This window comes from Arachis ipaensis, chromosome B10 (genome assembly GCF_059453495.1).
Source record: "Arachis ipaensis isolate K30076 ecotype BB chromosome B10, ASM5945349v1, whole genome shotgun sequence".
Classification (NCBI taxonomy): domain Eukaryota; kingdom Viridiplantae; phylum Streptophyta; class Magnoliopsida; order Fabales; family Fabaceae; genus Arachis; species Arachis ipaensis.
Window position 1 is genome coordinate 4,005,373 of NC_142435.1, and position 21,528 is coordinate 4,026,900.

General features: G+C 37.7%; 5 protein-coding genes across 5 annotated transcripts; 3 read left to right on the top strand and 2 right to left on the bottom strand.

Moving 5' to 3' along the window:
• Window positions 1–211: 211 nt before the first annotated feature.
• On the bottom strand, window positions 212–7,717 carry LOC107623221 (RNA helicase family protein). Its single transcript, XM_016325408.3, has 22 exons — window positions 7,397–7,717; window positions 7,222–7,296; window positions 6,823–6,912; window positions 6,560–6,639; window positions 6,295–6,364; window positions 6,100–6,185; window positions 5,787–5,856; window positions 5,207–5,302; window positions 4,793–4,898; window positions 4,502–4,548; window positions 4,334–4,417; window positions 4,199–4,252; window positions 3,783–3,883; window positions 3,262–3,352; window positions 2,974–3,138; window positions 2,256–2,345; window positions 1,969–2,040; window positions 1,668–1,766; window positions 1,493–1,579; window positions 1,175–1,228; window positions 937–1,016; window positions 212–667 (listed from the first exon to the last, which is right to left on the bottom strand). Exons 1-22 carry the CDS (start codon window positions 7,649–7,651, stop codon window positions 523–525), a joined length of 2,097 nt encoding a protein of 698 aa, XP_016180894.1. The 5' UTR covers window positions 7,652–7,717; the 3' UTR covers window positions 212–522.
• Window positions 7,718–9,523: 1,806 nt separating this feature from the next.
• LOC107623836 (glutamate receptor 2.7-like) lies at window positions 9,524–13,154 on the top strand. Its single transcript, XM_016326223.3, has 5 exons — window positions 9,524–10,030; window positions 10,147–11,441; window positions 11,640–11,946; window positions 12,037–12,434; window positions 12,536–13,154. The coding sequence occupies exons 1-5, from the start codon at window positions 9,688–9,690 to the stop codon at window positions 13,052–13,054; spliced, it is 2,862 nt and encodes a 953-aa protein (XP_016181709.2). The 5' UTR covers window positions 9,524–9,687; the 3' UTR covers window positions 13,055–13,154.
• Window positions 13,155–13,384: 230 nt separating this feature from the next.
• LOC107619962 (D-Tyr-tRNA(Tyr) deacylase family protein) lies at window positions 13,385–15,618 on the top strand. Its single transcript, XM_021113528.2, has 7 exons — window positions 13,385–13,799; window positions 13,892–13,958; window positions 14,045–14,075; window positions 14,178–14,318; window positions 14,961–14,986; window positions 15,093–15,148; window positions 15,230–15,618. Exons 1-7 carry the CDS (start codon window positions 13,501–13,503, stop codon window positions 15,255–15,257), a joined length of 648 nt encoding a protein of 215 aa, XP_020969187.2. The 5' UTR covers window positions 13,385–13,500; the 3' UTR covers window positions 15,258–15,618.
• A 2,443-nt stretch (window positions 15,619–18,061) lies between these two features.
• LOC148578976 (uncharacterized) lies at window positions 18,062–18,511 on the top strand. Its single transcript, XM_088502279.1, has one exon. The coding sequence runs from the start codon at window positions 18,062–18,064 to the stop codon at window positions 18,509–18,511; it is 450 nt and encodes a 149-aa protein (XP_088358405.1).
• A 507-nt stretch (window positions 18,512–19,018) lies between these two features.
• On the bottom strand, window positions 19,019–19,831 carry LOC148578977 (uncharacterized). The gene is made up of 2 exons (XM_088487858.1): window positions 19,667–19,831; window positions 19,019–19,459 (listed from the first exon to the last, which is right to left on the bottom strand). The coding sequence occupies exons 1-2, from the start codon at window positions 19,829–19,831 to the stop codon at window positions 19,019–19,021; spliced, it is 606 nt and encodes a 201-aa protein (XP_088343984.1).
• Between the last annotated feature and the right edge of the window lie 1,697 nt (window positions 19,832–21,528).

Below are 21,528 nucleotides of genomic sequence, written 5' to 3' on the forward strand. Positions count from 1 at the left end.
TTTAAATATCTTTAAAATGAAATTGAATAACTCTACGTTATTTATGAATTTCTTCTGTTCTTGTGCTATTTATAAAATTTGATTTGAGTTTGACAGTTTTTTTTTTTTTTCGAATATACATGTAATATATATGTGTGCAAAATGATCGAAATACTCTCAAGACTGTAATGTTGAAAAAATATAAAATCATGTGTATGGTGAAGAGTGAAACTTTATCTAATTATCTCTATAAGTATATATCACTTCAAATGGCACTTTCTCAAAAATGAGCAGGAACCAATCTTCTCTTTCGTTATTCTTGAATACAATTTACAAAATCTATAGAGCGTTAATGGTTGAAACCGTAACCTGGCTATTAGGACTGGGGAGCTTGAAGGATTAACAATAAACCCTAAATGACATCCAAAGGGGTTTCTACCTTTACTCACTAGTTAACCTGTCCTACCTGAACCAGAGACATGATATCTTAGCAAAACATTTCCCTTTTGTCTCGGATTTTTCCAATAATTAAGGCCAAGGCAATTAGTGAAGAGGATTAGATTGTTGTAGCTGGTAGAAGTGTGGAGCAGCCTCCAAGAGCCATGAAGGATCTATGGATATGACGTTACGCATGTACTGTCTATCAGTTGATACAAGAGAACTGTAAATAATCCACTTCGGATTTACTCTGCAAAAGAACATACAAATTGCTAATCAATTAGTTAACTCACATGAAAACTAAGACTCGAATGAGCTTCGATTAATGGAGTGAACTCAATAAACTAGAAGTAAACTCTTGATCTCACTGTTTTAGTTGGATTTTGTTCTCGCAAGCATCAAAACACTTTCATAAGTAACATTCCAAATTGTAACTCTTATCTTGATGTCTTGATTCATGTTATTTTGATAAATCTTCAAAGAAATTTCTCAACTTAGTTCAGATTCGCATGACATTACCTGAATAGCACTGATGAAGGGTGAATATAAACTTCTTGTGATCCTCTTATCGTCTTGTACATCCCATTATGGCTGTATTCCTTTTGCAACAAGGTACAGAAACAACAAAGATAGGAATCAAGTCAAAAAATATACAGAAGTCGCTCAACAATGTACATCCCATTTGGAAAATATACAGATAAAAAAATAAAAAATAAAATCAGAAGATCTGCCATTTTAGTTTCAAGAAGCCGCTCACCTCTAAACGGCATGTATTAGCGAAGAATCCTGCAGTAACTGCCTTCCGAACCACCTAAAATGACATAATTTAAATTTATAAATATAATTGTACCCAGTAAGACTAAAAACCAATGAACTGAAAGTTAAAAAGATATGGTAGGGTAAAAAGCCAAATAAAGGAAGAGGATCAATAAGATAAAAATTACATTAGGGGAAACCTGGAGAGCTTATCTAACTCAAATATTCATGCAAAAAATAATAAACCACGGGAAGATTGTATCCTTTTCTATAATATGTTTTCCAAAAAAGTAAAAATATCAGAGAGCTGAGAAGCAACCTGCATATCACTCTCGCAAGACTTCAAGACTATGCCAATCCTCTGTGCAATTCTTCTGAGTTGTTCTCTAACTTCAAGAACCTTTCTCTGTAAAATTTAAGTAGGCTATCAACATGTATAAATGGAAAGGAAATGGAAAAGCTTACAATGTCAAAGTTGCAAAACACAAACACACCATTGCATGATAGTTCACGTAGTTCTTGTGACACCACTGGGAAGATTTACCAGACTGAAGAAACCCCTTGTATACATTAAGGAACGTCACATGGTCACCCTGTATCAATAATTGAAAGACGATGAAATTAATTCACCAACCAATCATCCGACTCCATAAAACAATCATTAAATGATGAATCATGGGAAGTTTAATACAAAAAATAGAAGTATGAACAGAGAGGATGAGAAAGTGTGTGTGTGTGTGTGTGTGTGTGTGTGTGTGTGTGTGTGTGTGAGAGAGAGAGAGAGAGAGAGGGTACCTCTGCTGCAGCAAATCTCAATTTTGCTTCATCTGATTCCTTTTGTATCCCTCGTCCCGAGATCCAGATGGACTGCACATACAGATACTTTGAAACTGAATTGAACTGTCACTGTGTAAATATTTTAACTACATTTCTGTGCTGTGATCCAGATAAATTTCATTTAATATGTACAAAAATAGTAACAAAACGTATATACTCTTTACCAATCCTGATTTTTAACATGCAAAGAAAATATAAAATTTTCCCTGAAACAACTCATTATGAACCAGAGCAAAAAGCTTTACTTGGATGGAAAGAACAGCAGCAACCGTGATTATTTCCTCTGAACATCCAAATTGGTTGGAAGCTATTATCATTTTTGAGATCATTGGGTCCTGGAAAAGAATTACATGTCATCAACAAGTGTCAGCAAAAAATTGTAAGAAATGCATGTAGATTGTGATAAGAAAAATGAATAAATGGAAAACCACACAAAAACTCTTTTAACAGCTGAACATTGACAACAAATGTAATTAGTGCTAAAGAATATGATAAGAAAGAATACTAGAAATTTAAATGAGCTTTAAAGTGTTGATTATTTCATGAATCCACACTGGTCATCTATGTTAACCAATAATCCTAAGAAACGCAAGCAAAACCATACTAGAACCACATGCACTGAAAGCAAAGCTAAGTAACAGGTGTAAAAAATGATCCAAACTCCAAGGATAGCATATGTTTCCTCTATGGCTGCAAAGGATTAAGGTCGTTATGGAAGAAGGAAATAGACTTTCATTAACATTTTATAAGAGAGTGCAGGTTTCAGATGAATTCCTATAATAGGATACCACATTTATCCTTTACAGATAGAATTTATGAATAAAGTCATTGATGCTTCCAATTTTCAATATTTTCAGTTCTTTGCTATTCCTTTGTGGGTGCACTTCGAATTAAACCCGTCCCCGTGGTGGTGAAATTTTAACAAATGGATGAAATATGATTTTAGATAAATCCCAAACGTACAAGTGGAATCTCTGCAACTTGAAATCCAGTAGGTGAAGTTAGCTTTGCATCATCGTCCAAGACCCCAAGTGAGTAGAGAACTTCTAGTGCCCGGATCATTGCTTCAGGAGATGGAGATGCAGGCCAATCAAAGCCTAAGATATTATCAATCCCCAAGGCCTTCAACTGGAAATCATCATAAAAGGTATTAAACACTTTACTCAAGATAAACATACATAAACTGCACTGAAAAAAAATGTTACTTTGAAATTGTTTCTTTTTTTTTAAATAAAAAATAAAATGACTAACATGGATTATACAGGAGACAAGATTTGATCTCTGTATCTCTGGAATTGCCTCATTAGACATGTGATTAAGAAAATATTCTTCTGCATATAACCTGGTTGCAGCCATACGCATAATGAATGGTAAGAAAGGGGATGCCAACATTACCATCACAAATCATAATAGTTATGGTTACAAGGTAACAGGAAGAGAAAGCAGACATATGAATCATAATATGCATTTAAAAAAATCAGCGAAATAAGACGCAATGAAATTCAATGAAGAAACATAACTAGTTGAACAAAATGCTTAATATGATATTAAAATGTATCTGAGGAAGTGAACCACCTAAAGAGTTTGCAGTTATGCCACAGCCTCTATTAAGAAAGGAAAAACAGCAGCAAGAAACACAGAAGCAACTTTTAGTCAACTTGTTATGGATTTCATATCTCTTAGCAACAAAGGATTAGACGAAAAACATTATATTTGAAAACTGAAATACCTTGAACCTATCTGAAAAATACTAACTAGTTTCAGTCACAAACCTGTAACATTTTCCTGGTCGAACTCGTCCAGCCCTACCAGCTCTCTGTTTAGCAGAAGCCTTAGATATTGGTGCCACAACCAGATTTTCAACATCAGTAATCTGAGACAGAGGAGAGCAGAAAGTTAAACTTGCAGACAAAAAGACATCCAAGAAAAGAAGAGAAGGGTGGAGAAGGTAGGACTTATGAATATAAAATTACTAGCAAGTCAACTAGAAACGATAGATGCAGACTAGAAAGCAATAAACTTGAATGGAAACCAGAATAGAAGGGCATCAATCTAAAAGGCATGTACTTTTATCCTGTATTAAATCTGGAAAAAAGATTTAATTTTATAACAGTATGAACAAATAATTTCCAGCTCATTAAAATATATCTTTAATAGAAATATACTTAAAGAAACAAAATGGAAATACCGGATTGTAGAACTTTTGTTTTGAAAATCCGCTGTCAACAACATAGACAATACCCTGCACAATAAAACATTGAGCATGGATAAGGAGAATCCTGTAGCCTCTGACGATAGTTAATACTTTGCAGAAAAGGGTTACCTCCAATGTAAGGGATGTTTCTGCTATATTGGTAGAAATTATTACTTTCCTCTTTCCTCTAGGAGTTGGAGAAAACACTAACTCCTAAAAAAGTGAAACATATATGACATTCAGATATTTTTATACAAACACATGTTGCAGCAATTAAATGCACTAATGTATAGTAACCTGTTCAGCTCGTGGAAGTCCAGAATAAAGAGGCAAAACAACCAATCCTGAAACAAAAGAAAACACCATGTGTTACTGGTATCCAATTGACAGGTATAATTATGTGCAAAAGATGACATTCTATTAGTCTATTCCCATTGTGTTCATTTTGGAGAAATGAAAATACAGTTCAACACTGCTTAATATTTTCTAAATAAAAGTAAAAAGAATTTGTACAGGATATAAACAGCTGTAAGAAGCTAACTAAATCACAATCTAATGGTTCAAATAAGAATGTTTCATAAGGTGTACCTGGAGAATGTTTCTTGCTGGTTTGAACTTCATCAGCAATCAACTGAACAGCACCATCAATATCATCTTGACCAGTAAGGAAAACTAGAATATCTCCCGGAGGCTCCTAACAAGGGATGGTATAGACCAATTACCATTTTTAATCCATTTTGCTTTTGTTTTAAATACAAAAATATATATGACTTTCTACTTATGTCAAAAGTCAAAACGTTAAATGTGTTTCACTATGTGGTGGAGAGTCCCAGAATTACTGGTTCTCCTTGAAATGAACACTAGTACTTGGGTTCTATAACTCGATGCTTAGTGCATACTCGGATGCACCATGCAACTGCATATATATTTACATTAAATAAAATGCATAAAAAATAGAATAAATTCCTTGATGTGATCATGTTTCAATATAAGACAAAATACCCTCTCATGAATCAACAGTACTGTTGAAACGGCAGCCTGAACATAGTCTTGGACAGGTTCCTCAACATAATTAATTTGTACATTGAAGCCTCTACCCTGAAAAACAAAAAGTATAATTCATTTTATATATTAAAACTCTACCATGGAAATCACAAAGGCCAAGTGACTATGAACATCAGATCTTCAAATTAAAATGCAGTCCAAACTCTGAAAAGTATGTATTCTTCTGCTAATAAAATTTCTCATTATTAGCTGCTAACATTAAATAGAATGAAGAACATTGAGGACCAGGGTGAGGATGTGGTAGTGGGGAAAACTAAGGAAACAATGAAGCTTGGAATACAGTAGGATAGAAGAATCCTTTGCAAATTGAATATGGCAACACCCTTGAAATAAATGTGGACCAAGCACCTGAGGGAAACTAACAATCGAAAAACATAATCTTATCCCAAAAAGAAATCCAGCCAATGATATTCTAGTCACATCAAGAAGCATGTGTATTCCTGCCTAGAAAAGTAAATAGTATAGAGTTCGATAACCAAAAACATGCAGGCATCAATACTATCTCGGAAAATAGTACCTCAACTGATAAGATTGCAGGTTCCAATTGTATTCCATTCTCCTCATTTTCAAGTTCCCGCCGCTTTTTCCTGTTTACCATGCACAAATGACTGAGCAAGTGAGTGGGTTTTGGAGGAAAAAAATAAGCGTCTCCTTCTTCAGGATAGGGAAGCAGCACCAAGAATTTCTAATTGATACAACATACTAAAATGGACAAATAATGGGTATAGTCAATTGGATGAATTCTTATTATATCTACGTACAATGTTTACCGTCTGTAAGGTTAAAAGTAAAGGAATAACAATTAGAACATAGAAAGATAAGAACAAAACCTCTTCCGGAAGAAGTCAGACATCGCCTTTGCTTCAATTGTAGCAGATGAGATGATCAATCGCAACTCCGGTCGACGTTTTTGAACCTATACAAATATGAAGCAGAAAATATACAAAATAAAGACCCTGAAAACCGGAATAAAAAAGTTGAATTTGATACTTCAATAATGTATGGCTAGCCTATAAATTTGATACCTTTTTCAACAGTCCAAGTAAAATATCAGTTGAGATGGACCTTTCATGAGCTTCATCTACCATTATAACACTGCAAAAGTTACGTTCATGGTCAGATCACCACAGGACACAGAAATGGAAAAAGATCTCTTTCATTCTAAAGCACAGAACAAATATAGGGTCCTTGCTACTTGGCACTTGGCACAAACTATAAAATGCCATGGAAGGACAACTACTTTACATTAAGGTTTACAATTCGGCTTTGTGGACAAATTTTGACGAGTACCTATATTTGGTCAAAAGAGGATCATCCATCATCTCCCTCAAGAGGACACCATCCGTCAAAAATTTGAGTACTGTTACATCCTGTGCTGCCGAGGAAATGAAAACTGTTGTAAGCATTCGCATTATATGATCACAAATTGTAAGTACAAGAAAGAGTCATTCAAATGACCATAACATTATTAGTGTTTAATGGGTAGATATTCATCAGCACCATGTCAGATTTAGAGATTTCCTAATCTGAAAGAAATAAACAGAGATGCTTACTGGCTTTGTAACATCTTCAAACCTAATGGTGTAACCAACTTCCTCACCAAGTTTAACTCCCATTTCTTCGGCAACCCTGGAAGCAACCGCCTGCAAAAACGTTGGTGTGAGAACATTATCAATAAGGTGAGCCATAAATGAGAATAATGACATTATAAGATGAGAATTCAATTAAACTGTGAGTGAAGTTAAAAGAACCCAGCTAAATAGCACAGTGACAGTGTTACATCAGCTCATTTAGCCACATCACAAACGAATGAATTCACTGTTTACCATTCAGCAAGTACTGCTTCAGCATGGTCTGAGGCTAACCAACATGGCCAACTAACTTGAGTAACAGAATAACTAACTTCTAATCTTATATTGAATAGAATATATCAGTGAAAGATATGGTGGAACCTGAACAGCTAGTCGCCTCGGCTGGGTGCAAGCAATGAGCCGGCCACCGGAAGCCCAGCCAGCCTCCTTGAGGAACTGCAAGTTCCAATTAGATACAAATGAATTTCAAATTTCAATTTCAGTTTAAAATGGTCGAATCCAATTTGCACAAGACAAGTGTTCTTCTGTGTGTTACCTGAGGGATTTGAGTGGTTTTGCCGCTGCCGGTCTCGCCGACAATGATGGTGGTGGCGTGAGTCTCGACAAGGTAGAGAATCGCAGTGCGGTACTTGTAAACAGGTAAACGCTGCCTCTGCTTCTCGATGCTCGCGTATCCATAACCAGAAGAGGAAGAAGAGGACGAGAAGCCACCAGAGAAGAAGAGAACGCCGCCTTCTTCATCGTCCACAAGGCGAGGCTTCTCCGTCCCCGGTTTCCAGAACTGAGCCATTCCTTCTCCTTCTCCACTCCACCGCACTCGAGTTTCCAGCTTGAGCTGAGCTTCAACTTCTGGGCTCTCGGTTCACTTAATCGGAGCCCCGATCCGGTTACTTTATGGACCGAACGTAATAGCCCATTGATCCACAATGCTTCTTCCCCTAGGCCCGTAACACCGGCCCAATCGGGTTTTGTGCATTTATGAGTTGACCCAAAACCTGTGATCCATCTCTCTTGTGCTCCCCTAAACAAGTGATTTCTTTGTCCAAAAAAAAAAGAACAACAAGTGATTTTACTTTCTAACCCTAGCAACCTTCGTCCAATAAATGAATATTATAATAACTTTACTTACAAGTTACACATCCTTATAGTTAGGCTTTAGGGTAAAAGTGAATATTCCAAAAATATTTTTTATATGTGCAATTTATATACTTAAATAACTCGTATAAAAACTATTTGGATCCAGAAAATACGTATTTATGTTATTTGTTAGTATGGAAATAATATTAGCTTATTTCCTTTCTTATTAGAATGTTAAGCATATGTATTAGCATGAAAAAATCATTACTCAAATTTACCCAAGAACATTTCCAAAATACATTATTTATCTAACCTAAGCCAAAAATATGTTAACATCAGTTTGAAAATTAATAGACATTCCAAGTTTCTTGGAGAACGGATTTGATCGAACTATGTAAGTTGACCTTTCAAACTTTTAATCCTTGGTCAAACAATAAAAAGTTTAATTTTATTTCATGAAGTGATTCTTATCAAATTTACATTTTTATTCTCACACGTTAGACATTGTTGTACACTTAGAAATGATCATATGCGAACTTTCAAAGGGTAATGTTCCATAAGTTGAGAACAAATGAATAATTTTCAATTCAACACCAATGTGCTATAAGATTATGACCAGTTCCCTCCATTGAATACATGTATATAACTATTATGCTTCTTTTATTGGAAATAACATCTTTTTTGCAAATGGTTAAACTTGCCTATTAGGACCAACATGAATTCACATATTTTGCTTCTTCAAATATTCTTGCCAACCAGAAACCAGTAAAAGTATTGATTGCTGAATATTTGTCCCTACACAAGCCAATAAGTTCACACCTTTTGTCTCTTAGTCTTTTTAGTAGACTTCTAAATTTTAATACGTGTGGTTTCGATATTTCTATAAATGCATTCTTTTTCTCACATAGAATTGTCTTATTTCAAGATTCAGCCCTATAATTTGCTATAGGAATCTTAGGTCTCCCATAGAATTTACAAAAAAAAAATAAAATAATAAGGCTTTTACATTGTTGCCATTACAGAACTCATTTGCATCACATATCTTTCATCCAAATTTGTCTACTCTTATAGTCTTCTATCAATTCTTGTGGTCCAGAACTAAAAGAACGTACTTGTTACATTTATTTACAAAACTCAGAAAACAAGAAAACAAAATGTCCAATCCTGATCATTAATTAATGAGTTTTTGGAGGAACTCTTAATTAGATTTCGTACATAGACTTGCATCTATGATCTATCCCGGGAATTTATTAACTTAGCATTAATACATTAATAGACCAAAAATATTATTTGTAATTTTGTACACCAAAATCAACCACTAAAATCAGTTATTATGTATTTATATATATATGTGGTTTTTAATTTATTTTTAACGTGTATTTTGTATTTCAATATGTATTTTATATTGATGGCTGATTTTAGTATACAGCTAGCATGATTGTTAATAGACTTATAGACACTAATGTGACTAAGTCATAATTTATTAATTGTGATTATTTACATATGTAGTATATTATCGTTAGAATAATCTTCTCTCAATATCATCCAAGAAAATATAATATTCTCTCTGGGTGCTAAGGCTAACCATTATTTGTGTGTAATAAAGAGTCTTGTGTCTCTGGCTTCTGATATCCAACTATTTCTTCAAGACTCAAATGTTGTGGAGTCAACCCTTCACAATTGACAAAGTCTCATTTCTCAAATTCCATGCCCCACTTAGATCCCTTTAATTTGTATCACAAAGTTTAAATGCCTAAGGAAGCCTATAAATCAAAACATACAAAAGAAACTCCAACAAACTGTTTATGCAGCATGCATTGTTGCCCTTCAACTATTCTTCAATCACTTGCAATGACTTGGCTCTTCTTTTTTCTTGTTTTCATCATGAATGCAAACTCACATGAGGTCAAGAATGAAGGCAACAAAGTTATATCAGTTGGGGTGATTATGGATGCTAATTCTCGTGTGGGGAAAGAGCAGAGAGTAGCCATGGAAATTGCAGCACAAACTTACAATAACACTTCAAAGAACTACAAGTTGTCTCTCCATTTTCATAACTCTACCATGGACCCCATAAGTGACACCAATCTTGGTTAGTACTATATCTAGCATTTGATAAGAAAAAAATATAAAAGATATTATTTTTCATGCGTTAGGATTATAAACTTAGCATCTTTAGTATTGAATATTGTGTGACTTTTCTTGCAGCGGAAGAAATGATAAGAATGCAGAAAGTGCAAGTGATTTTAGGCTTCCATAGATGGCCAGAAGCAGCTCTTATAGCTGAAATAGGATCGCGGTTTCAAGTTCCTATTATATCCTATGCAGAACCTTCCATTACTCCACCATTGATGTCAATCCGGTGGCCATTTTTGGTAAGAATGGCCAACAGTGGCAGAGCATATGTAAAATGCATTGTGGATATAGTCAAAGCTTATGGCTGGGAAAGAGTAATAGCCATCTATGAAGATGATGCCTATGGTGGAGAACAAGGGATGCTAGCCCTGCTATCTGAGGCCCTCCAAGATGCAAATTCAATGATTGAATACAATTTTATTCTTCCACCAATTTCTTCTTTGCATGATCCAAGAGGGCTAGTGCAAGACGAGCTACTTAAGTTAATGAATACTCAACAATCGCGAGTGTTTATCGTGCTGCAATCATCACTAGAAATGGTGATTCACTTGTTCAGAGAAGCTTCAAATATAGGACTTGTGGATAAAGAATCAGTTTGGATAATCCCAGAGAGCATAACCAATCTAATTGACTCCATCAACAAGTCTTCCATTTCATACATGGAAGGAGCTATAGGAATCAAGAACTACTACTCTGAAGAAAACAACAAGTACCAAGATTTTGAGGCTCAGTTTCAGAGAACTTTCTGGCCAAGAAGCCCCGAAGAAGATAACCGAAAGCCTGGATTTTTTGCTTTGCAAGCATATGATAGCATTAGCATTGTGTCTCAAGCACTGGACAGAATGAGCAATGGCAAAAGCAGCACAAATACCTTACTAAGAGAAATACAGTCAAGCAATTTTTCTGGTTTAAGTGGCCATATTGAATTTGAAGATGGAAAACTGCTGCAGAATCCTATCTTGAGGGTAGTGAATGTGGTTGGGAAGAGTTACAAAGAGTTGTGCTTTTGGACTCAGCAACATGGATTCTCCACAAGCTTCCATGCAACAAGACAAGATGGTGGTAATGGTAACCATGTTTCAGAATGCTTCAATGCTGTACTTTGGCCTGGGAATTTGCAAAGGACACCAAAGGGATGGAAAATGCCTACTAAACAAAAACCTATGCAAATCGCGGTCCCAGGCAGAACTACATTTTCCAGGTTTGTCAAGGTTGATTATGCCAAGAATCAAAACCTTGATAAATATGATGGATTCTGCATCAAGATTTTTGAGCAGGTGCACAAAATTTTGGGGTATGATCTACCCTATGAGTTCCATGCTATCAATTGCACCTATCCTGATTTGGTTCAATTAGTCTATAACAAGGTATTTATTCGTTCCCTTGTTCCTTTTTTCCATTCTTAATTAACCATTATCATATTATGTAATATTGATATGACCAAGTCTATTACAATGAGCAATTATGTCCAAGTTCACTTATCAAAATGTTACAATTATAATTATGTTCTAAATACAACCAGCTATCTTATTGATTTTTTATTTTTATTTTTTAATTTTTGGAAGAGTTATGATGCTGTTGTTGGGGATATTACCATACTAGAGGAAAGATTGCCATATGTGGACTTCACTGTGCCATATGCAGAATCAGGATTGTCAATGTTAGTTCCAGCAAAGTCTGACGAATCAGCATGGCTGTTCACCAAGCCATTTACCTGGCAACTTTGGACAGTTACAGGAGCCATCTTGATCTATACAATGTTAGTAGTTTGGCTACTTGAGAAAGAACCTAATCCAGAGTTTCATGGCAATTGGAAGAACCAGATCAGCACTGCTCTTTGGTTTACCATCTCCTCTTTGTTCTTTGCTCACAGTTAGTATCAATCTCTATTTTCAATTTGGTTCCAATAATTTAAAAGTTTCAAACCTGAGTAAAATGAAGCCAAATTTTCTCATTTTTCAGGGGAGAAAGTGTATAGAAAGTTAACTCGGGTGGTGATGGTATCATGGCTATTCCTAGTTCTGATTCTTAATTCAAGCTACACTGCAAGTCTTTCTTCAATGCTCACAGTGAAGCAGCTGCAGCCAAATGTCACAGACATTGAGTGGCTGAAGAAGAACAACATGAAGATTGGTTGTGATGGTGACTCATTTGTTAGAAACTACCTAGAGGATGTGGAGAAGTTCAAGCCAGAAAACATAATCAACATTATCAGTGAAGACAGATATATTGATGCATTTGCAAATGGTAGCATAGTAGCTGCATTTCTTGAATTACCCTATGAAAAAGTATTCATTAGTGAATATTGTGATGGATACACTGCCTCCACTCCCAGAACTAGATTTGGAGGATTAGGCTTTGTAAGTAAAAAATAGTACAAAACTTTTGTTCACCAAGTAAAACAAAAGATTATGATATCATATTATGTTTTGAATAAAAACATTCAAATGATTTGATGCAGATGTTCCAGAAAGGCTCCCCGGTGACAAGAGATGTTTCCAGAGCTATATTACATCTCTCAGAAAATGGAGAGCTGAAGAAGTTGGAAGAGGAATGGTTGTTGAGTGCATCACAGAAATGCTCCAACATGACCTCCAATGGCACGGAAAGCTTGAGTCTAAGAAGCTTGTGGATTCTATTTGTCATCTCCGGTGCCACTTCCACTATTTGTATGCTACTATCAGCAATGCCATGGCAAAAGTTGTGTCTCCAAAGTCAAGAATTGGCACCAGAACATAATGGCACAACAAGTGATGAGAGTATTTGGAGAAGGGTGATTACACTTGCAATGCAGATTCATAACAAAAAGGTCAACAATTCAAGTGATCATTCTTCTTCTTTTGGAAGGGACAATCATTTGAGAGATAATGATAGCACTGAGCAACAACATCATCATCAACCTGTAAATGGAATCTTGATGCAACATTTTCCACCACCACCAGAAGAAGAAGCAAAAATTTCAGATCTTCCTCATCACTGATAAGAATATTTTGGAGTATCAAAACTATATATAAAGGGTGTTCCAAGTATGTTAACCATATAGTACTAAAATTACAAGGAACCATATTGGTTTTCCAAAACTTCAATGCTATTCTTTTTTTTTTTTGGTTTACCCAAATGGTATCCCCCAATCCGACAGGTTAAGGACTAATCCATTGCGGATCTGAGCTCCATTTAAGAGTTTGCCGCTGGCCAATGAGTTGCTGCATGCACAAGACGGGATTCGAACTCCCAACACTTACTTAAGCGGACGAGTGAGCTGATCACTCGACCAATCCAAGTTGGTTACTTCAATGCTATTCTAACTTCAACGTTTTTGTCATCTCTGTTTTTTTCACCAATTTAACCAACCAATATAAGTGCGATGAGTAATGAGTAACAACTAATATATCTAGCCCAATCAATATTTTTTTCCAAAAAAAAAAAATGAAGCCCGTATTGAATGTTGTTCCACGTGTGACGGTGGCAGTTACAGCAGCGCCAGCAGATGGAGTGGTAGTATCTGCGCGTTCCCGCACAAGAGGAAGAAAGCCACTGCGCGGAGTCACACGCCGGATAAGGTCCAAGCCGCTCCCACTCACAGTCAAAGCAATGCGAGCCGTCGTTCAGCGAGTCGCCTCCGCATCCGTCGAGGTTGAAGGCCGCATCGTCTCCGAGATCGGCCCCGGTCTCGTCGTCCTTGTCGGAATCCACGATTCCGATTCCGACGCCGACGCCGATTACATGTCCTCCTCCACGCTTCTCTCTCTTCTTGTTCTTTTTGTGTTTCTTCAAAGCTCCAATTTCTTACTTCTTTTACTTTTTTTTGTTTCCACAGATGCAGGAAAGTCTTGAACATGAGGTTGTTCCCTAATGAAAATACGGGAAAAGCATGGGACCATAGTGTAATTCTATCGATATCTTCCTTGCTATCTTTTACAATTCTGATTGTGAATTCATATTACAGTGTGCGTATCTTGTGTTTGTGCAGGTGATGCAGAAAAAATATCAAGTTCTGCTTGGTATTATTCACATTCTAAACGTTGATTATGGAAATTGGCGTTTCCTTTTCCTTTTCATTTTCATTATCAGCTGAATAATTATTATTAATTTGTATGTAACAGTGAGCCAGTTTACCTTGTATGGATTCCTCAAGGGTAACAAGCCAGATTTTCATGTTGCTATGCCTCCGCAGAAGGCCAACCCCTTCTATGCGTCTTTAGTTGACAGGTTCAGGAACACATATAACTCAGATGCTATCAAGGGTATCTAACTAATATCCATCTTTCTATTTCTATAAATCTGTAATAATCATTAGAGTACTAGCAATGCATGGTTTTCGTTTTCCATTCATGTAGTCAAGAATCAATTTTATGTAATTCATGTGCTTACACTTTTATGATACTTACAGTGTATCATAATGAAAACAATGACATAGACCTTCCCACACCAAACAATCTCTAACTATAGTCCTACTGCTTAGACCTAACTGACTAGAGGAATGGTCTAGGGTGGTTGATGGCCAAATATGGCAGTGTATGGTATAGTGTTCTAGTATACCCCAGCGTTTCAGGGGAATCCATGGTTGTGTACCCCATTGTTTTTAGAATTGCAAAAGTGATTCACATTAATGACTTGTGTTTCCTGTCCTGGCCAACAAAGATGAATATGCCAATTCTATCTATCACACTCTATATCAAAATAAGTTATTGTTGGTTTTGAAAAAAGTTGTTTATGAAATCATATCTATTAACTTATCAATAGCAAAATTATAAATAGAGAACACAACCTCAAAGATTCAAGTGTGCCTATTTGCTGCTTACCTTTAAGGAGTGCTAGTTGTAGTACCGTTGCTTTGCATTGATTCACTTTTAGATTCTGCTGAAGCTATCTAAACTTCTATGCAGATGGTGTGTTTGGAGCAATGATGAAGGTATGTAACATCACCCAACTCTTGTGTGAGGTTTCCATTGTTGTGTGATTACATCAAATGCTGCCTCTTATTGGTGTAACAATCCTCACCCTTATGATGGTGACAGGTAAATTTGGTTAATGATGGACCAGTTACCATGCAGCTTGATTCACAATCGTCCAAGTGAGTAAATGATAATATTAGTTTTGACAAAAATATTTGCTTGTTTCATGATAACAATTCTGTTTAAAATTCATCTTTCAGGAATACGTCTGACACAGCAGAATCTTGATCTGCCTTGATGAAAAATGAGTTTTGAGATCCAGCCAATTTTTTCGGCAAAATCATGTAGGACATGGTCATTCACATGGGTTTTGTTGATCATTCTATATGAAGCTCATTATCTGCTACTGGAAATCACTGATCCATCTTGGAGCACTATTTCAGCTCAAGGATGCCTAAGGTTGTCCTTGCCCATTCTGTTTATACGGAAATAGAGTTTGTATTCTTTTTGTACTCACTAAAGCCAGATGATTACCCCTGTGTGAAGGGGCTAATGGCCTTATGACCATTATATTTGCCAAATTGTATTTTTAATGCAGTCTGTTGTAGACCCATATTTTGTAATAAAATTTTCGGTTGGTGTTACTCGATATGGATGGTCCTATTTTTTGTGTATTCTTGTGGCATGAATGCTTTATGATATTCACAACTACCTAGTTAACGAGCATACTGTTAGTCTCTCCTACATATTTCAGCCATTTTGCAGTACCAGATCATTTTGACAATAATAATGTCATCACACATCATCCGTGATTAGCTACATTAAAATGGATTGCAGATGCTTCATGTATTCTTGATCTCTTGTACAGTAACAACAACAAATAAATTCTTAGTCTATAAGGTCGGCTACCTATAGCAGTCGGTTTACTACTACTGCAAATAGTAATCATGCATGCATCCTGTTCCGTCCTGAGTGCACCGAGGTATGTGACTTCCGGGTGATTGCTCGAATCCCTGGTTGAGCTATACGTCGTCCAGGGGTTGTTGCAGATTAACTTCGGTCCTCTGAAATACGGCGGCGGGAGTACCTGCACAGAGCACTCCGATGCTCAAGTAAGTATGTGAGTTATGAGATAATGGAGAATAATAAACTAGAGTGAATTCTGTGACCGGATTCTTTTGTGGACTATTTGGCTTGGTTTTATAGGCGAGTAGTGTGTCAGTTAGGATCTGTCTGTTCCGATATGCCTGGTAGGTGTGGTTAATAGTATCTTTGATTTGCACAGAGCCGTGATTGAGTTTGGGTAGTGGGTTCCGTTTATTGTGGGCAACGGCTGGAAGATAATACGGATTTTGTGAGTGACTTGGTTGGCCTTATGATCGGTTTGTTGGTTATTGATAAAATCTCCGAGTATAATGGGGTACACATCATAGCCCCCAAGGTCGGCTGGCGTTATGTTAAGAATGGTAGGCGAGCTTTCATGGACTCATGGTTGACTTCTGTCGTGCGTGGGCTTTTTTGGCCCTTTTTTGCTTGTTGAATGATTTTTGAAAAGGAATTCTTGGAGACCCTTTGGTTGTTTTTCTTGCAAGACGTGTCGAATTTAATGCGTCTCTTTTGCCGGTTGGGTTTTCCACGTTCTTTAGTGGTTAATTCAAGCTATCCATTAGGTTAGTGGGCTTGCAATAAAAATTTTCTCTTGCTTTGGAACTCTGCTGTTTTACCTTCTCACAGTTTTACTTTCATTATGTCCTCGAAAGGTTAGTGCTGTTGTCCCCATTTTTCACTGTTTACTGTAGTTGTTTATTTATGGCGGGAGAAAGAGGGAAAGAGAAATTGAAAGTGGTTGAGGTTAAGGAAGATGACCCCTACCATTGGGTTCACGATGATGTGAGGACTCATTCCTCCTTATTTACTAGTGTTGATTCCATGGCTGATTTGAGAAGTCTGAACTTTGTTAAAGGCGGTTCCAATGTCGCCGTTGAGTTTCTTCCTTGTTCTGATAGTGATAGGGTATGCAAGAGAAGAGGTGATTGGGGGTATTTCTACATGTATACCCCCTGCATGATTGGGGGTATTTCCTCTTTCGAGTGTGATGTTCTTACTCAACTCAATTGTGCGCCTTCGCAGTTACACCCAAATTCGTGGGCGTTTCTTCGAGCTTTCCAGTGTTTAATGGATTTCCTCTCGTTCCGGTGTTCTTTGTCATTGTTCTTTTCATTGTTTCAAGCTAAAGGGGTTCGGAAGGGTTTGTGGGTTTGTCTCAGTAGTTTCCCGGGTCGTTCTCTCTTTCTTCTGTACAAATCCTCTTTTAAGAACTTCAAGTCTCTTTTTATTAAGGTTCGATCTGTTGAGGCTGAATATCCATTTTATTTGGATGATGAGCTTTTCGAAAAGTTTCCCTTCTACTGGTGTTCTGAGCCGAGCCAGATTCTTGAGGCTGCCGAGCGGAGTGATGAGGAGGATTCCTTTTTAAATTTTCTCGTTGAGAGTTTCGCTGACGGGTTGTGTTTATCGATTCCTGAACTTTTGCATTTGTATGATTCTGGTGACAATGAGGGCTTGAAAGTGTATATAGGTAACGTTTTGTTTTGTTCTTTTGTTCATGTTGATATTATAATATCTTCTAATTGTTGGTTTGCTCTGTAGGTGGGCGTGTTCCCCTTTTGGACCCTTCTTGTCTTCAATCTTTTATGAAAAAGAAAAAAGAGAAAGATGCTAGTGTTGTTGGAGTTCAGAAAGATGATGGTGGACCAGCGGCTTATTCTGTTGCTCAGCCGGCGTCCTCATATAAGCGGAGGCGAGATGATATTGATAAATCTGTTGAGGTTATATCAGAGGGTGATCAGGAGGTCGCTGGTGGTGGTAAGGTTGCTTTTGATCGTCAGGAATGACTTCACGGCTTTATTGCGGGGGTGGAGTGATCAGTTTAATTTTGCCGAGCTTGCAGACAAAGCGTCTCAGTATCCTGGGGATATGTTGATGACTCGTCGGGTTGGTATGGAGGCGCTTGGAAAGTTTGTTCAGGTTGTTTTTTTTTTTTGTTCTGTTCTTATGTGGTTTGAATTTTGCAGATCATTGGTTCTCGTCTGATGTGTGTCGGCCATACTACCGAGCTCATAGGCGCTGAGCATAAAGAAGCTATGGATAAGGCTTCTGATATAGAGAGATCATACAAAGCTAAGGTTATGGAACTGGAGAAGTCAATAAATGACAAAGATGATGTTATTGTTAGTGTTGTGGCTAAGGCAAAGGAATCTGAAGAGGAAGTGGTTCGTTTGAGGGACCAAGTTCGGTTGCTGCAGGTGGAAATTAAGGAAAGTGATGTTTCTAAGGGGAAGTTGACTGCCAGGGTTCATGAGCTGGAGGAAACGGGAATGGAGATGTTCGTTTCTGGTTTTGATCGCGCTGTTAGCCAGATCTCCTTATTGGCCCCTGATTTCGACTGTGATCTCTTGGACGCGACTAAGATCGTGATTGATGGGAAGTTAGTCATGGATGGAACTGTGGAGGAGCATGATGAGAACGCTCCCCCCACCTAGTTTGTTTTGCTTTGTTTATTTTGAATATGTATGAATAACTCTTTGTTTTTGTTTGACTTTAGTTTAGTTTTTTTTTACCGATGTTTGGTCATCTTGACTGTTTTGTTGCCATTTTGAACTCGGATAGTGTTTGTTTTGGCCGCGGTTAGGCCAAGTTTGATGATATCACTTTTTTGTGATTTTGTAGCGTATGCTTTTATTGTTTTTTGCATTTTGTTTGTTTAGAACCAATCACGTTTATTTGAATATAGTGGGCGTCCGGCCTTATTAAAACCCTCCTTAGGCAAAACCCACTTTGTTTGGGAAAAAATCTCTAAGGGGAAAAAGAGTACCTTCCTCCACTCATTGTACACATTATGATCTATACATTTTTAACGAAGAAACATTCCAGTTCCCTGACACTGGGCTGCCCTATAACGTCTGGAGTTGATAAGTCCCCATTCCGAGTACTTTTGCTATTCGGAATGGTCCTTCCCAATTTGCGGCGAGCTTGCCGTGCGAAGGAGGTCATCTCGTATCTTCTGTTCGTCTGAGGACTAGGTCGTCCTTACTGAATGTTCTTGGGACGACCTTCTTGTTGTGTTGTCTCTCCGCTAGTTGTTTCTTGGCTCTTTGTTTAATTGCCGTGATGTCTCTCTCCTCTTCGACGAGGTCAAGCTCGGCGTTCCTCATGTTTGTGTTATGTTGTTCGTCATATAGCTCGGCTCTCAAGGTGGGCACTCCGACCTCCACAGGAATTAGTGCTTCCGATCCATATAATAGTTTGAAGGGTGTCTCGCCTGTGGTTGTCTGTTTTGTTGTGTTATAGCTCCATAATGTTTCTGGGATTAGCTTTGCCCATTCCCCTTTCGCGTTATTGAGCTTTTTCTTTATTTCCTGCAATATAACTCGGTTAGCAGCTTCGGCCTGCCCATTGGTTTGTGGGTGTTCGACCGAGCTAAAATGATGCTGTATATTGAAACTTTTTAGAAATGAGCCGAGCTTGTTATCTGTAAATTGCCTACCATTATCTGATATTATTTCCTTTGGTATTCCAAATCGGCATATGATATTTTTTCATATAAAAGATCGTACCTTTTCGGCTGTTTTTTTTGCTAGTGGTTGTGCTTCTATCCATTTTGAGAAATAATCTATTGATACTAGGAGAAATTTTACCTGGCCTAGTGCTATTGGAAATGGGCTGAGAATATCAAGACCCCATCTGTGGAAAGGCCAGCTTACCTCCATGCTGTGTAATACCTCGGCAGGCTTTGTAGTGATGGCGGCGTGTTTCTGGCATTTGTCACATGTTTTGACCTTCGTTATGCAATCCCTTTTCATGGTCGTCTAGTAATATCCTGTTCGGACGATCTTGGCTGCGAGAGCTCGTCCCCCGATGTGGTTTCCGCATACGCCCTCATGAACTTCGTCCATCACCTATTTTGCCTCATCTTTATTTAGGCATTTTAGTAATGGTTGTGAGAAACCGCACCTGTATAATTCTCCTGCTATGTTTGTGTATAGACTTGCTTTTCGTTTGAAGTGTTGCGGGTTGAGCTCGTCTTTGGGTATGATACCTGCATTGATGTACTCAAGAAGAGGTGTTCTCCAATCGCGGAGGTGGTTAATGCTTGTTATAGATAATAGTTCGACGCTGGGTTTGTTAAGTGTGAGCTGTGATAATGCCGATGTTTGTGTGTCTGCCCTAGTGGATGTGAGTTTGGATAATATGTCTGCTCTAACATTTTTTTCTCTATGTACATGCAGAATAATGAATGTGCTAAATTTTGAAATGAGATCCTTTGCTATGAGCCAATATCGCTCAAGCAAGGGATCTTTCACCTGAAATTCTCCTCGAATTTGTTGTACCACTAAGAGGGAATCACAATGTGCTGTCAGGCTTTGTATTTGGAGGCTTAGGGCGAGCTTGAGTCCTGCTATGAATGCTTCATATTCGGCCTGATTGTTGCTTTCTTGGAAGTGAAACTGGAGGGATTGCTCGGCTACGACTTTATTTCCCTCTTTCAGGATTATCCCAGCTCCGCTTCCTCCTCGGCTGGACGCCCCATCAACGTGTAATTCCCAATGTTTATTGGGCTCGTCCAGAGTCAGTTCTGAGATGAAGTCTACGAGGATCTGTGCTTTCAAGGCCGTCCTTGGTTGATATTGGATGTCAAATTCTGAGAGCTCGATGGACCATTTGGTCAGACGCCCAGCCAACTCTGGTTTTGTCAGTATTTGTCTTAATGGTTGGTTAGTCCTTATTATTATCGTGTGGCTTTGGAAGTAGTGCCCGAGTCTTCTTGCTGTTATTACAAGTGCTAAAGCTAGCTGTTCTATCCTCGGATACCTTTGCTCCGTCGGCTGCATGACTCTACTGACGAAGTATACTGGTTGTTGTATTTTTCTTGTCTCAGTGACTAGAGCCGAGCTTATAGAGCATTTAGAAATAGATAAATATAAATGTAAAGGTTTACCGACTTCTGGTCGTTGCAGTACGGGTGGTGATGATAGAATGTTCTTGAGCTCGGCGAATGCTTTCTCGCACTCTTCTGTCCACTGGAATTTTTTGTTATTTGATATTGTTTGGAAAAAATGGTATGATCGGCTTGATGCTGCTGGCAGGAACCGAGACAGTGCCGCTACTTTTCCTGCTAATTGTTGCACTTCCTTTATTGTTCTAGGGCTTGCCATGTTAAGTATCGCCTCACATTTTTCGGGGTTTGCTTCAATTCCTCGTGAGGTCAGCATGAATCCAAGGAATTTACCTCCTTGAACCCCAAAGGCACATTTTTCTAGGTTGAACCTCATGTTATATGCTCGGATCTGTTCAAATATCTCCCTGAGGTCGTCGCAATGTGACTTTTCTTGAGTGGTCTTGGCGACCATGTCATCAACATAGATTTCCATGTTCCGACCTATTTGATGACGGAAGACTTTGTCCATCAGTCGTTGGTAAATTGCACCTGCATTCTTTAGGCCAAAGGGCATTACTTTATAACAAAAATTTCCATGATCAGTTATAAATGTTGTCTTGC

Coding starts and splice junctions, on each gene's coding strand:
- LOC107623836 (XM_016326223.3), top strand. CDS start 9,688: ATGCCTAAGGAAGCCTATAAATCAAAACATACAAAAGAAACTCCAACA. Junction 11,947..12,036: donor CTCTTTGTTCTTTGCTCACA/GTTAGTATCAAT, acceptor CTCATTTTTCAG/GGGAGAAAGTGTATAGAAAG. Junction 12,435..12,535: donor GATTTGGAGGATTAGGCTTT/GTAAGTAAAAAA, acceptor GATTTGATGCAG/ATGTTCCAGAAAGGCTCCCC.
- LOC107619962 (XM_021113528.2), top strand. CDS start 13,501: ATGAAGCCCGTATTGAATGTTGTTCCACGTGTGACGGTGGCAGTTACA. Junction 13,800..13,891: donor GACGCCGACGCCGATTACAT/GTCCTCCTCCAC, acceptor TTGTTTCCACAG/ATGCAGGAAAGTCTTGAACA. Junction 14,987..15,092: donor TGTTTGGAGCAATGATGAAG/GTATGTAACATC, acceptor TGATGGTGACAG/GTAAATTTGGTTAATGATGG.
- LOC148578976 (XM_088502279.1), top strand. CDS start 18,062: ATGTGTGTCGGCCATACTACCGAGCTCATAGGCGCTGAGCATAAAGAA.
- LOC148578977 (XM_088487858.1), bottom strand. CDS start 19,831: ATGAAAAGGGATTGCATAACGAAGGTCAAAACATGTGACAAATGCCAG. Junction 19,460..19,666: donor TTCCAATAGCACTAGGCCAG/GTAAAATTTCTC, acceptor TTCAATATACAG/CATCATTTTAGCTCGGTCGA.
- LOC107623221 (XM_016325408.3), bottom strand. CDS start 7,651: ATGGCTCAGTTCTGGAAACCGGGGACGGAGAAGCCTCGCCTTGTGGAC. Junction 4,418..4,501: donor GACTTCCACGAGCTGAACAG/GTTACTATACAT, acceptor TCACTTTTTTAG/GAGTTAGTGTTTTCTCCAAC. Junction 1,580..1,667: donor ACGTGAACTATCATGCAATG/GTGTGTTTGTGT, acceptor TAAATTTTACAG/AGAAAGGTTCTTGAAGTTAG.